This window comes from Xenopus laevis, chromosome 1S (assembly GCF_017654675.1).
Source record: "Xenopus laevis strain J_2021 chromosome 1S, Xenopus_laevis_v10.1, whole genome shotgun sequence".
In the NCBI taxonomy this organism is placed as follows: domain Eukaryota; kingdom Metazoa; phylum Chordata; class Amphibia; order Anura; family Pipidae; genus Xenopus; species Xenopus laevis.
In genome coordinates this window covers 13,450,657-13,466,099 of record NC_054372.1, presented here as the reverse complement: position 1 = coordinate 13,466,099, position 15,443 = coordinate 13,450,657, and the positions used below count along the sequence as shown (strand labels likewise).

General features: G+C 43.0%; 1 protein-coding gene across 8 annotated transcripts in view; it reads right to left on the bottom strand.

The window, feature by feature from the left end:
* Window positions 1-6,637: 6,637 nt before the first annotated feature.
* add1.S (adducin 1 S homeolog) overlaps window positions 6,638-15,443 on the bottom strand; it is a 72,896-nt gene continuing 64,090 nt past the window's right edge. For 5 of the 8 annotated variants that reach the window (XM_041573423.1, XM_041573413.1, XM_041573416.1 and 2 more), the window contains one exon: window positions 9,345-10,323. In XM_041573423.1, the coding sequence (XP_041429357.1) occupies window positions 9,938-10,323 (386 nt within the window). In that variant the 3' untranslated portion in view covers window positions 9,345-9,937. 8 annotated transcript variants of the gene reach the window in all.

Below are 15,443 nucleotides of genomic sequence, written 5' to 3'. Positions count from 1 at the left end.
TATATTGCTACACGGGAAAAGGGACGATTATCTGAGGCTGGGACCCTCCAAGGCATTTTTTAATATTTTAATAACCTGTAAATTATATCCTTATAAAGGTGTAGTGGTGTCATTAGTTATAATCAGAGCTCAGTGATGTCATTTGTCACAACTCACTGAACCAGATATGAGATTAGATGTCACCTTACCAGAGTTCCTGCAGCCTTGTGTCTTTATATGGTCACAGAACAACCCCTCAGTGACTTCTAATATCCTTATCATTTACAGTAGGGGGTACATTATCCCTTATAATACATGAGTGATACTCAGAGTTCCCTGTATAACTCAGCCTGCAGCCTTGTGCCTTTATATGGTCACAGAACAACCCCTCAGTGACTTCTAATATCCTTATCATTTACAGTAGGGGTACATTATCCCTTATAATACATGAGTGATACTCAGAGTTCCCTGTATAACTCAGCCTGCAGCCTTGTGCCTTTACATGGTCACAGAACAACCCCTCAGTGACTTCTAATATCCTTATCATTTACAGTAGGGGGTACATTATCCCTTATAATACATGAGTGATACTCAGAGTTCCCTGTATAACTCAGCCTGCAGCCTTGTGCCTTTATATGGTCACAGAACAACCCCTCAGTGACTTCTAATATCCTTATCATTTACAGCAGGGGGTACATTATCCCTTATAATACATGAGTGATACTCAGAGTTCCCTGTATAACTCAGCCTGCAGCCTTGTGCCTTTATATGGTCACAGAACAACCCCTCAGTGACTTCTAATATCCTTATCATTTACAGTAGGGGGTACATTATCCCTTATAATACATGAGTGATACTCCGAGTTCCCTGTATAACTCAGCCTGCAGCCTTGTGCCTTTATATGGTCACAGAACAACCCCTCAGTGACTTCTAATATCCTTATCATTTACAGTAGGGGGTACATTATCCCTTATAATACATGAGTGATACTCAGAGTTCCCTGTATAACTCAGCCTGCAGCCTTGTGCCTTTATATGGTCACAGAACAACCCCTCAGTGACTTCTAATATCCTTATCATTTACAGTAGGGGAAGTTTTCCTTTACAGTCAAGAGGTGTCATCACCTGCCCTAGAGGGAGATGCCATAGCACGGTCTGGGCCCATAAGAGGTGACTATTAACGTATGCTGAATCGCTACCATTATCAGCCGCCATAGCCAAGTCTTCTGGGTGAGACTCGCGGCTTTACCAACGCTTCTAATTCAGCTGCCTAAATACACCAGTGTGTACAGAGTGTGGACCAGTACTGAGCAGAAGAGGTGCTGGTAATTTAAAATTTTGCGTTGAGCAAGATCGGATCTGGTACGAGCCTAACGGTTAACCCACGACTTCAGGATCACGCAAGATGTGTTGCGGCAGCCATTTTGGAGACACGTACAGAGCGGTCAGAAGGCTTCAGACAGACGGAGCAACCACTCTAGTCTCCCAAACGCTACTTGAGCAGCCAGTCACTGCCTCCAAGCTCCAACGCAGAAAGCTTCCACTATCAGGTGGGCTAAGGGTATTCCCACATTACTTTTAGGGTTGCCACTAGGCTGGTATTTCACTGGCCCGGCCGGTAAAAATGATGGTTTATCCCAATGCTATTAATAGGGAAAAATGATAAATATATAGGAAGGCCGGTATTTTTTTCCGGAAAAGGTGGCAACTCTACTTTTCAGTAGCACAGCTACTAATTGTTCTTTTTCCTCCTGTAACACTTTACACACAGTCTCTCTCTTTAGTAACATTTTCTAACATGGCAGCTGGCCTTCTGGAACCTGGGGAATCCCTTAAAGGTACAGACACAAACTATCCGCTTAAAAAAATCTAGCAAGAAAACCAGTGACCGGGTTTCTCCCCCAGTGTGCAAAAAGAACAAAACTGCAACAGCTAATCCTAAAGCATCACAACAATCGTCTCAAATGTCTGGCTTCAATCTCTGCAGTCCACCGTCATGGGGGTGACAACATCCATTGATAAACTGACCCCATTGCAGAGGTCACAACAGCTACAAGACACTCAGGGTAGATCCCCTGTCAGAGCCTCCACCTCTATGGTCTCTAACCCAACTGACTCACAGACGAGGAAGGGCCAATACCTGGTAGTGACTGGGAAGATGAAGATGACTGCTCTTACCCTCCTACTGAAGCTACTCACAGGTCACAGGTGGAGGCTGTGAATTCATTACTGGCAGACATTCTACAGTCCCTGAGCTTCCAAGAAGAGCAACAGGAACTAAAATATCATTGACAAACTATTTGGATCTGTGCAAAGGAAACAAAGATGTTTTCCAGTGCATGAGACTATCAGAGTCCATTATGAAGGAAACAACGGCTTTCCAAAGACAAGTGGTTTGACAACTTATACCCAATAGAACAGTGAGAGTCCATGGTTCTCGGACCTTCAGTACCCATCTATCGACCCACCGTGGCGTCTACCCCTCAAAGAGGATCTGCTAACCCAGGGCCAGAACAAACATCCAGACCTCAAGAGGCTCTCCCTCACGGAGTGGCTGTTGAGAGCGCCATCTGGGATTCTCCACTCGAGTAACAAACACACTCCTGTGTGCCCACAAAGCTACCAGTTTAAATTCCTACTATAGCATCTGGCATACTTTCATGACTTGGTGCAGAGCTAGATGTGGTGAGAGCCTTAAAATTCTATATTCATGGGACAGTAGGCTTCAGACAGTCTGTCTCACTCTTATACTCTATGGCCCCAACCGCAAGGAAGACAAGGCCTCCATTTCAAGATGGATAACGCTCATTATAACCAAAGCCTAGCAGATCACGTTACCACCAACTCAACCCCGGCACTTAGTACTTCGTGGGCAAAGCAGCGCATGGTCATCACGTCACACCACTTCGTGGGCAAGACTCAACAATGCTTCTGCAGAATAACTATGTAAAGCAGCGGCATGGTCATCACTTCACACCTTCTCATAGTTTTACCAGTTCCAGGTTTTCGCATCAGTGGATGCTTCATTTGGCCGTGAAGTCCTACAAGCAGCAATACGCTAGTTCCTCAACTGCCATGTTAGTGTTACTTCTTCTACTTACCTTCTGCTGTTCCCTTCCTTCTGTTCTGGGACTAATTCTACTGTTCCTGTGCTGCCTTGGGACGATCAGATAAAACCAGATTTGTAATACTCACAGGTAAATCCCTTCACGGCAGCACCGGGAGCCCCACCCATCATTCTTAAATTCCATCTTCCTTCTTGGCTGGGCTAGTGGAAACTGATGGAGGAGAGGTCAATGCCAGGAAGGGGAGGAACAGGAGGGGAATGTCTCTACCCTCCTGTCAAGTTTCAAGCCATCCCAAAGGGAACAGCGCATTAACCCTACTATTCCTGTACAGCCGTAACGAGACTCCAAGAAAGGCATTTGCCAGTGAGTATAACAAATCCAGTTATCCTTTTCATTTACAGTAGGGGGTACATTATTAGAATACCTGAGTAATATTCGGAGTTCCCTGTATAACTCAGCCTGCAGCCTTGTGCCTTTATAATATTTTAATATGTTAATATCCCTTAAAACCAGCCAATAATATGGAAACGGCAGGACAACCCAGAAAGTTGTTCCTAAATGGGAGTAAATTGCAGGTAAAGCATATTAATTGCCTGAAATTGCAGAAGGAATATGTTTAACCCACCGCGCCTTCTGTTTGGCCCAATGAACAGGTATTTTTGGGAGCTTAATCGCCCATAGGAAAGTCAACGTCCAATGGGTAACAATACTTTGCAACAGGTTTAGTAGAGGAGATTCCCGGGGAGTAAACGGAGGTCTGCGTTACACAAATGAAGGATTTCCAATTCCATACAAAGGAAACAATGAGAATCCAGTAGGAAAGGAATTTATTTGTGAGTAAAGTAACAGTACATTAAGGTAAGAAAGGGCAAATAATAACATCATACTGCGTAACCTTTTGTATATCTATACATGATTATACTCCATACAAAGATCTGAAACAAAGAAAATCATTGCAATGACACAACGTCAATGACACAAAAGCATTCAAAAGAATATTGGAAGAAATAATGGAGTGTTGGTGTAGAATGTAGAGTCAATAGCGCCATGCAGCTCGGGCTAAACGTAGTGGTTACTAAGGAATGTCTCTAGTAGTGATGTATCCTACAATGCTCTGGCTACACAACATGGACACACTACAATGCTCTGGCTACACTACATGGGGCAGAGATCTATGCATTGCCCGTCATTCACCTTTAAGGCATTGGTTAATGTTGCTCTGTGACATCAGAGTTAAAGCAGTAACGAGCGCTAAGTGCATATACACCGGCCAATCAGCCTGTCCGCAGGGAGGAGTCTTTCAACCTCTTCTGCAATGTGTGTGTCACACAAACACTGGGCCCAAAGCTCTAAATCTAATGTACAATGGGTTGGATTTGGGATAAGAAAGAGGAAAAACACAATAATTAAAAAAGCAGCTGCCATAGAGTAGGTTAGTGCTGTGCCCAACGCATTTCATACATTAAAGCAAAAAAACATCAGCATTAAATAACTATTCCTTCATGGGTAACTTCATTGTTCCATTTCACATTCAGAGAAACTGCACAACTGCCTTTCCTATTGCTGACGGCACACAGGCAATATGGCCGCGGGGGAGGGGAGACTGGCAGAGAAAGGGGTCAAATCTTTATTTTCTTCCTAAAATACATGAAACGATCCACCAGAGGTAACAATCAAACATGGTCGTTATTGCCTGTAACATTCTCTTCCGTTTGTTTAATAGAAGTGAAAGGGGAAAGCAAAGCGTTCGTAGGCTCAGTCGGCTGCTTCACATACAAAGTTCACATTTGTCCTCAGAGGAGGGGGAAAGTGACATGTAAGTGTCCATACAAGTGATTGTGTATCATAACATGACAATAGAGTGCAAGCACACGTGAGTGTATGTGTGCAGCGGGCTGTATGGATGTACGGCTTCCAGTTAGAGAACACAATAGAGAGACGCCATGAGAAGAGATGAATTCACCCGTCACATTTACACTATAGGCTCTCCTTGTGCGCGCGTGTATGAGCGTGAGAGAGTGCGTGTATGTGTGAGAGTGTGCAGCCAAAAATGCATATTAATGGTTTCAAGATTTAGGGAAGACACGGTCAGATTCGGGGAGTCCTCTAAATCTTCTCTTCTTCAGGGCGACTAATCTCCCCAAACTGCCTCCCTCCAGCTAGAATGTCAATCGCCGGCGGGATGGCACTCGAGTGCTTCGTTTTCCAAAGTCGCCCGAACTGACCTCGTGAGGCAACTTCGGAAAATGAAGTGCTCCGAGAATGAAAATCGCCGTTGGGATGCCACTCGAGGAAAATTTAGGCGACTTCGGAAAACGAAGCATCAGAGTGGCATCCAGCCGGCGATTTTCATTCTAGCTGGCGGGAAAGCAGCTCGCGCAGATCAGTCACCCCGAAGAAGAGGAGATTTGCCGCCGGGTAACTAATCTCCCCAAATCTGACCGTGTGTCTCTGCCCTTATTGAAAAAAAACGGACGTTTCGAACACCAACTATGCTCTTATCCTTCATCTTATCCATGAGAAATAGAACAGTTGGAGAGCCATTTATCAAAGGTCGAATTTTAAATTCATGTAAGTTTTTTTTAACTCGAATGCGAATATACTTGAAATTCGATTGGGGGTGAACCTTTATCAATGACATTTTTATTAATCACAGGAGCAAAATAATTAAACCTTCTGGTTGAACTGTTAATGAGCAATAACTTATAGACACACAAGTGAGAATAGAATTTATAAGCATTTACTTAGCTTCGTATGAGTGTAGTTATTAGGACAGCCAGTCCAGCGTTAGTTCAGCACTACCGGGGAGCCCCTCAACCCTTGGTGTGATCCTTAGGTTTCCTGAAAATCAATCGATAATTCAAATCCAAAATGACCCGGTACTCGTTCAGGAGTCCGAGGTGAAACTCTTCACCAAAAGCAAAGGCTGTGTTTGTATGCTAAAAAATGCTTGGAAATCCCCCTAACCCTGACTGCTGACATATGTAATATTGTTTTAAGAACTTTATGCTTCTTCAGCCAGGCCTTAAAGGACCAGTGACAACAAAAATTGCAAAGACTTTATTAAGAAATAATTTACCAAAAGGCTGCTTGCACTCCTCTTCAACAAAGGTGATCGGACGTTCCATCGTGCATCGCTCAATAGAGTCCTGCACGGAAACCAATTTCTAAGACCCGAACCCACGTCCCGAACCGCAACCCGCATATTTACCCACTTTGATCCGCTACACGACCCGGACCTGCCTTATCCGCAACCACCATCAAAACAGGAAGTGATGGTGCTGCAAACTGGAAGTGACATCATCAAAGGTGGGCGGGACAGAAACAGGCTTTGTAAAACTTTAAAAAGCGTACAATAAAGATAATTTCATAAGATTAGAAATTTAGATGAGACCCGTGACCCGCATATATACCCGCACCTGAAAAACTTCCCCTCAATCCGCAGGGTGCTCAATCTTATTGGAGATGGAGGAGAAATCGAGCACCGCACACTGGGTGGTCGCCCTGTCTGAAGAGGAGCGGAAGCAGAGTTTTGGCAAGTTAATTCTTAATAAAGACTTTAATTTGTCTTGGTGTTTCTTTTGTTTTTTCTTTAGTATACAAACAAATTTTTTTTTAAAAAAAATTGACGTTTCTGGTCCTTTAATCAAATAAGTTGGGCTTATGAGGCTCTGCCGGCTGTTTGCTTGGTAATATCAGGGCTATTTGGTGGGTAACAATACCTATGTTTACAATATAACAATAAACAATGGCGGTTTACCCAGTAAGGCACATACAAGGACACCGACTCCCCTTATCTTCAGTAGGTTTCTAGAATGAGCTAAATTTACTGTACTGGCCAATCCTAAGACATTCAGTATATTAAAACAGACATTTATAGAAATTGTAAATCATAAAAAAAATAACGAAGAGGTTATTTAAGAAAAAAAAAATCAAATATCTAAAACTTGAATGAATATTACCGACCCGAAAACTTGAATCAAATTTGATTTGACTAAACTCGAATCAAGTTTTTTATTCAGAAAAAACCTTGAATGTCAGGAAGGCTAATAACATCTTCAAATGGGTCAGTGGACATCTGCCATTGACTAAAGGCAGCCATAGACGCACAGATAATGTCGTACAAAACAAATTTTCGTACAATATTCAGTACATGTATGGTGGGAAAAGAGCCGATCAATATCGGCAAAAGACTTGGATATCGATCGGCTCGTCAAAAATTTTGATCGGGCGACTTTGAAGGCACCCAAACATCGGCCACTGTTAGGGGCATATTTATCAAGGGTCGAATGTCGAATTGAAAAAATTTCAAAATCAAAAAGACCAACCGAAATTTTTTTCTGGGTCAAATAGGTCCGTTTTTGATCTAATAGGTCTGTATTTGGCCAAATTTGAATTGTTCAAATCTAATTAATAGCGCAATTGATCGATTCAAAGTTTTTCCCAAAAGAAACTTAGATTTTTCAAAGTCCACCAATTGACTCCAAATAGGTTTTAGGAGGTCTCCCATAGGCTAAAACAGCAATTTCGGCAGGTTTTAGATGGTGAATGGTCAAAGAATTTTTAAGGAAACAGTACATGATAAATTTGATATTCAAATTGAAATTGGACTATTCCCTAATTGAAGTACACAAAAAATAACACGAAATTCGATTTTTTTTTCATTCAAAACTTCACCTAGACCATTGATAAATTTGCCCCTTAGTGCTGAATCATCAGATACAGGTATTGTTTCTAATTGTATATCTGACGATTCAGCTCTACACGTGTTTATTGAAATGAACAATCTTTCTTGCAAAGATCTTTTCCAAGAAAGATCGTAATTGTTACGTCTATGGCCACCTTTATACATGAACTTGGCAGGTTTTAGGTGGCGAATAGTCTAATTTGAGTTGTTCCCAGGGTATAGGTTTGATAAATCGCGAAACCGAATTCAAATTTTAATAGAGTTTGGATAATTCACTATTCGAATTTGAGAGTTTTGACCAAAAAAAAATTAGAAAACTCTAAATCAATTTTCGACCGTTAATAAATCTGTCCGTTGGTGTTTGAAACATCTGATTATTTTCAATCATCTTGATTCTTTTCACAAGTATTCCTATTGAGTGCGGGACTATGTCACTTTAGTTACCAGCACCCGGGCAAGTTGCTACACCAGTTTAGGGTGAGCTCCTTCATGTTTTTCTACTTATATATTTTGTCAGGCCGTGGCCATGAAAACAGCTGTTGTGGGCAGGGCCTGGCCATGGCGGCCAGGCGCCCTAGGCACCCTGGTTGGTTCGGCGCCTGCTAGCTGCGCGCTTGCGTAAACTGGCACTTCCTGGTGGTGCGCATGCGCAAACTCCCACTTTTGAGCGCATGCGCGAACCGACGCTCTCCCGCACGTATGTGCCTTTTGTCGTTTGCTCGCGTATGCGCCAATTGATGTAAGCTCACATGTGTGGAAGCACAGCTATGGGGCCAAAACAGAAGAAGCTTTTGGAGAGAGACGACCGGACATGGGGTAGGTGTCAGAGAAGGCATGTGCCTGGCGCCCCCCCATGCTTTTGCGCCCTAGGCACGTGCCTACTCTGCCTACCCCTAGTTCCGGCCCTGGTTGTGGGGGGGTTGGGGTAGAAATAACTGTCCAATCATATCCCTTTATGTAAATACCATGGGAGCTGTACCTTGAAACATGGCAAAGTTACCACTTCCAAATACAACAAAATGTAGCAAAATAAAAACAAGAAATAAAAACAAATATATATATATATAAAATCTGCAAGCAGGATGGTCACAAGCAAGGTTGGCTACACAGACCCATAACACAGCGGCTAATTCAACTGGAGGGAAGTTGCTCGTTTGAAGCCAAACGAAAAAATATTTTTAAACATTTTTCATAAAACTTTAATTGTTCTAGTGTTCATCCCAGAATTCAGCAGGGGCTCGAACACCCACACCGTGCAAAAAACTCTCCAGCACATGAAATAATTATTCGCTTACCAAAAAATACATAGAATTCTCAGATAAAGGATTAAAATAATAATCGCTTAGAGGCACATTTATCAAGGTGCGAATTTCAAATTTGTTTTTGTTTGTTTTTTAACTCCCATAAACTTGAAATTCAAAATTTATTATAAAAATTACATTTTTTAATCTCAGGTGAATAGGATCGAATGAATTGAATGTCAGGAAGGCTCCAAATTGATCCCCTGGACCTCTCCCATTGACTCAGCAATTCAGGAGGTTTTAGGTGGCACATAGCCTAATGAGTTCTTAAAGGGCCAGTGTATGATAAATCTCAGAAATCTAATTTGAATTTTTTGAAAAACTCGAATCAAATTTTAATAACTCCCTAATCAAATTTGACAGTTTTTGATAAATCTGCCCCTTAATGTAACACAATTACATGGGTGCTTTATGCTCCTCCCCCAGATCGATGCAACAATGGCGTGGATCACCAAGGCAGGGGTAGAAGACACCATCGCATGAATGAAACACAGGGGGGTACACAGAGTTTGCATTTGGGATGGAGCTGAAAGAGGTGAAGCTTGGGGTGCAGAGGGGCATCATGGTCCTTCCATGGCAAAGCAGAGAGTTCTATATACAAAAAGGATTGGGTGGTTGTGAGGGATCAGTATATATATTTAATGCGATGGATTATTGGGCAGTCACGCACTCTATTAAAACAAGGGGAGACTATAGGCTTACACTGAGCATGTGACCCCAGATTATCAGATGAACGCGTCGGTTAGCACCTTAAATGCGAGTGAATTTCCCGGATTAACATTGAGAAACAAGCGCTAACTAACGAGGGGGTTCAGTTGCATTCCATTATATAACGGGAGAGACTAGACGATACAAGTGGCTACGAGCAGACCCTTAGAAACATGACAGTGCGCCTGCAGCTCTTCACGACTCGCTCTTCTTCTTGTTCTTTTTGAGGAAGGAAGGGGTACGGAATTTCTTTTTCTTTTTGGAAGGAGATTTACCGGGGGATTCGTCGCTACCAGCATCTACTAGAGACGCATCCGCGGGGGCGGGGTCTGTTTGCACTGGCTCCTCAGCTGTTGGAATGGTGGGCGGGTCTACAAGCTGGGGCTCAGCCTCTTCATGGGCTGATTCTGTAGGGGCCTTAGTTATGTCTCTGTCACAAGGAACACTTTGTTCATCCCCTTCATTTCCAGAAATTGGGATGGCCAGTTCCTCCGATGGCTCGTCTGGGGTGAGGTCTGGGAGTGTTTGCTTGAACGTTGCAGCATCACTGTCATCTTTGTAGGTTTGCTCCTGCTGCGATTCTGTGGGGGCGGAAAGACAAAGGTAGGTTAAGAGTCTCTGGTCTGCAGCTAAGGACGTACAATTGCAATATTACACACTTGTTACACTTACAAACCCCACCATGTTCAATATATTATCCAGTCACCACAGCTGAAGGTTGTTGTAAGAAGAATTCAACCCGTAACATAAAAAACCCTCCCCCCTACGTAGACCCCCCCTCCCCCAGCCTACCTGGTACCCGGGGCAAATGCCCCTAACTTTTTACTTACCCTTCCGTGCAGATTCTGTCCTCGGGAGTTCACGGCCGCTATCTTCTTTTGTTAAACTTCAGAAGCAGACCATCATTTTCACCGAAAAATTTTCGGACTTTCGGTGCGCAGTAGTTCGGGACTGGAACATTACTCCAACTGCGCATGCGACAAAAGTAACGGAAATTTCGGAAAAATTTCGCTACATTTTTCGTGCCTTTAGGAAATTTTTTGTGACTTTTGGCGCATGCGCAGTTGTTCAGGACCGGAAAATTACTCCAACTGCGCATGCGCCAAAAGTCAAAAAAATTTCCGAAATAAATTTTTGGAAATTTCGTGACTTTCGGAAGTTTTCTTGACTTTCGGCGCATCCGCGTTGTTTGGGACCGGAATATTACTCCAAAATGTTATGGAAATTTTCATGACTTTCGGCGCACGTGCTGAAAACGATGGTCTGCTTCCGAAGTTTAACGAAGGAAAGAAGATGGCTGCCGTGAACTCCCGAGGACAGAATCTGCACCGAGGGGTAAGTAAAAAGTTAGGGGCATTTCCCCGGGGGGTAGCTAGGCTGGGGGAGAGGAGGGTCTACGTAGGGTAGGGGTTTTTTATGTTACAGGTTAAATTCTCCTTTAAACAACTGTGGGCTGAACCAGTCTCAGAGGGGCAGTAATATTATTCCATTGATGTAACTCTAGATTTAGTCAAAAGTATTCTGAGCATAGAAGTGAATCCCTGTACAAGTGTGTAATATATTCGCGAGATTAACCCTAGAACGAGAGGGCGGCAGTTTATATGTTAAAGGAAAGGGCAGGCGGAGACTGAAGTTAAAAAGCAGTTAAACACCCAGAGACTCGTCAAAAGCAAAAATAGCTTCAAATCATAAAAAAAAAAAAATCAATGACGTCATATTAAATATTAGAACGTTGTAAGATGTTGTTTAATCATTAGCAATGTAGGAAACTTTCCAAATGGCTTGTGTCTCCCCCTATAAACAGAGGAAAATCCCACAAACACCAGCAATGAACTGATTTGCAAGGCTGCATTATGGAGGTTCTCGGGGTGTAAAGTCTTTAAAGTTAAACTTTAGCCCAAAAATGAATACTTAAGCAACAGATAGTTTATATCTTATTAAAGAATCCTACCAAACTGGAATATATATTAAAGTAAATATTTTACCTTGAGCCCTTGTTTTATGATATTCTCTGTGCTGCCTCAGAGATCATCTGACCAGAAATACTGCAGCTCTAACCGTAACAGGAAGAGATCACCTGACCAGAAATACTGCAGCTCTAACTGTAACAGGAAGCGATCACCTGACCAGAAATACTGCAGCTCTAACTGTAACAGGAAGCGATCACCTGACCAGAAATACTACAGCTGTAACAGGAAGCGATCACCTGACCAGAAATACTGCAGCTCTAACTGTAACAGGAAGAAGTGTTGAAACAAAAGACAGAACTCTGTCTGTTAATTGGCTCATGTGACCTAATTAGTATAGTTTGTTTGGCATGTTTGTGTGCACAGTGAATCGTACAATCCCAGGGGGCGGCCCTTCTTTTTTAAAATGGCAATTTTCTATTTAGGATTACCAAATGGCACATACTACTAAAAAAGTATATTATTCTGAAAATGATTTATTTACATGAAGCAGGGTTTTACACCTATTTTTTAGAGAGACCTATATTGTTCAGGGGGGTATAGTTCCTTTAAGACTGTTGCGACGAAGAACGTAACAGCATAAAACAGTTCTTAAAAAGAGAAATAGAGACGGGGAGGTAAGGAAGTAGAAGGGCAGAATAATTAAACAGTAAAGTAGGCCTACAATAAAGCATAGGATCCCTGCTAGTTAGAGGGGGGTAATGGCTTAAAAGCACATACATATCTATATAGGACACCTTGCAACATGTCTGATGTACATTCCCCCTCTATGAAGTGTGACATCTCTCTATAAAGGGAGGCGGATCCCTATTCTCAGTGGCGTAATTAGATGTTACTGGGCAACATAGCAAATTTATTTAAGGGCCCCCAAAATATCCAGAGTTTGTCCTCTTTTGCCAATATATGTTGAAATTGCTCATTAAGTAGGGCCTCATGGGGCCCCTATACCTCCTGGGCCCCCTGTAGCCGCAGGGTCTGCTTCCTCTGTAGTTACCCCCCTGCTTCTGCTTCCAAAGGTAATTCTATACATATCCATACAATGGGGCAGCTCTATTAAAGGTCCAACTGCACAATCCTGAATAATTATCAGCAGTTCAATATAATCTTTCATTTATAAACACTTCCCTGAGGACATTACAAGGTAGTAGTGCACAGTGCAGATTAGCAGCAGCATGGAGCGCTAACACCCTTCCAAACCATTAGGTGAATATTTTGCTCGCTGGAGAGAATCGTTTCAATGTTGACGGCAAATGATTTTGTTGAGGAGTTGTACTCATTGGGACTGCTGATAAGTAAATCCAAATATACTTTTTGCCAGCTCTGGAAATAAAATGGATTTTGTACATGATATGTCTGATGTGGCCCTAAAAGTTACCGTATATACTCGAGTATAAGTCGACCCGAGTATAAGCCGAGGTAACTACTTTTACCTACAAAAACTGGGAAACCTGATTGACTCGAGTATAAGCCTAGTGTGCTGTTAAATTTTCCTAGGGGAGGATTTGGCGACAAATGACAAAATCCTTTATGTATATTTGCACAATAAGCAAGGTAGTTGTTTGTGAAAATAAAACCATATGCAGTCGTAGCATTACATATTGGCCCTGAACAGGTCATTAAGTGTATAAATAGTTGCTGAAATGGCTTGCATATGTCAGAGAATATTCTTTTGGATTGGAAGAGAGAGAGAGAGATCCCTAACTTGCCAGGCACTACCTCCAATAAAAATGCATTGAAAAAATTATAGGGCTCATTTATGAAGAGATATGGATCCTATATCTGTACTTGGCTCCGAAGCTGCTCTTCACATGTATGCAGAGATACACTCAACTACACTCAGTCAGCCCCACATCTCGATTTGAATTGTGGCCAAGTGCATCTATGTTTTTATGCTGAGGAACTTTGGAGCTACCATCACCTCAAGGTGGCTCCCCAGGGTTCCCACAGCAGCCTGCATAAATAGATGCAGTATGGCTCTTGCAAGGAAAGCTGATTCCATGGAATGAGCAAGAGTTACTGAACGTGAAAAAGTGCTAGCCAGATTCTGGAAAAGTGACAGGATTCTAAATGAGGAGGCAGCACTAACATATGATAAATGGCTTCAATAACGGGACGAGAGAGAGGCCGGCATCCAGCAGTATATTATTGTAACTGTGCAACGAACCTTGCAAGTGCGTCGGCAGAGAGAGAGACCGGCATCCCGAGTATATTACCGTAACTGTGCCATGAACCGGCAGCACTTTCTAGACAATGCGCTGGACGTCGGATGCGGGAGGCTGCTGATCATACTCGCGAGGCCAGCGCGGGGACAGGTGATCTTTTCCTTCATGATAGCCTGGCCACCCAGGCCCCTTCAGCTAGGCAAGCCCTGCGGCCCAATTACAGGAGAGGTCGAGTAGGAGGGGCTATCGGAAGCATGTAATGCAGGGAAAATGGCTGCCGGGTGAACTAACCAGGAACGAGGCAGCTGTGTGGGGCACAGAAAGATTTCTTCAGCGCAATTGATGCGGATTGAGTGAGTGACTCGAGTATAAGCCGAGGTAGACTTTTTCAGCACATTTTGGGTGCTGAAAAACTCGGCTTATACTCGAGTATATACGGTATGTGGAGAGGCTACGATGATCTTAAATGATCTAGAATATCTTTGGAAAGAGCCGTGGAATCTGCAGGATTGATACAAATAAAGGAGAATAATGAAACTTGATTCACAATTCAACTCTATTGGAACTTGAATAGCAGTCGCCATGGCTACACGGGAAATGATTTAGATTAACTGTAAAAATATCGCTTCTAAAGCAAACGCACCATTTTCACCAGCACAGGGTAACAATGTTATTTAAACGTATACAGAGTTTTTCCATTTCTTTTGGTGTTCTTAACCCTTTAAAGGGGAACTATCACAAAAATGAAAATTTAATATAAGCTTCAACATGCTGAAATAAGAAACTTTCTAAATACAATCAATTAAAAATTCTGTAATGTTTCTGAAATGAACAAGTTTATCTTCACTATTCCTCTCTCAGCATCTGTTTCTCCTTCTGTCTTCATGCAGCAGTTGGATGTAGGGTTGCCACCAGTGCCGTAACTAGGGGGGGGCAGGTCCTGGAGCGTGACGCGCAGCTGGGCCCCGCCCCCCTCTGTACACGACGGATTTCCCTGGCGAGCGGGCTGCCCTGAGGGGGTGCGGGCCCTAGTCCGCTCACACCCCCTGCTCCCCCGGTAGTTCCGCCACTGGTTGCCACCCGGCTGGTATTTTACCGGCCTGCCCGGTAAACCACCTGCCAAGGCCCGGTATTACAAATTTACCGGCAATGTAGCTGCCAGTAAATTCATAATACCCTTAACAAGACCCCCTTGGCCCGCCCCCAATCCTCTGGAAACGTAACTTTTGTCCTCCTTCTGGCGATCTTCGTGATGTGGCCCGCCCCCTTTTACATCATGACCCCACCCCCTTTGTTCCCACCCCCCACCAGCCAGTAACATTTTTAGGAAAAGGTGGCAACCCTAGTTGGGTGTCAAATATTAATTGACAGATCCAATATATCCTATAGGGGGGTTCTTTTCCTAGCAGATGAATTAGAGCTCAAATAACTGATTCCAGTACAAACAAAATCTAACAAAATAACTGCCTTTTGCACAAATTCTGCATGTAGAGAGACATCATGTCTGGTGATTTTAATAGAGTGAGCTCTAAAACATCTTCTAGGCAAAAGGAGCCTCCCTATAAGATATAT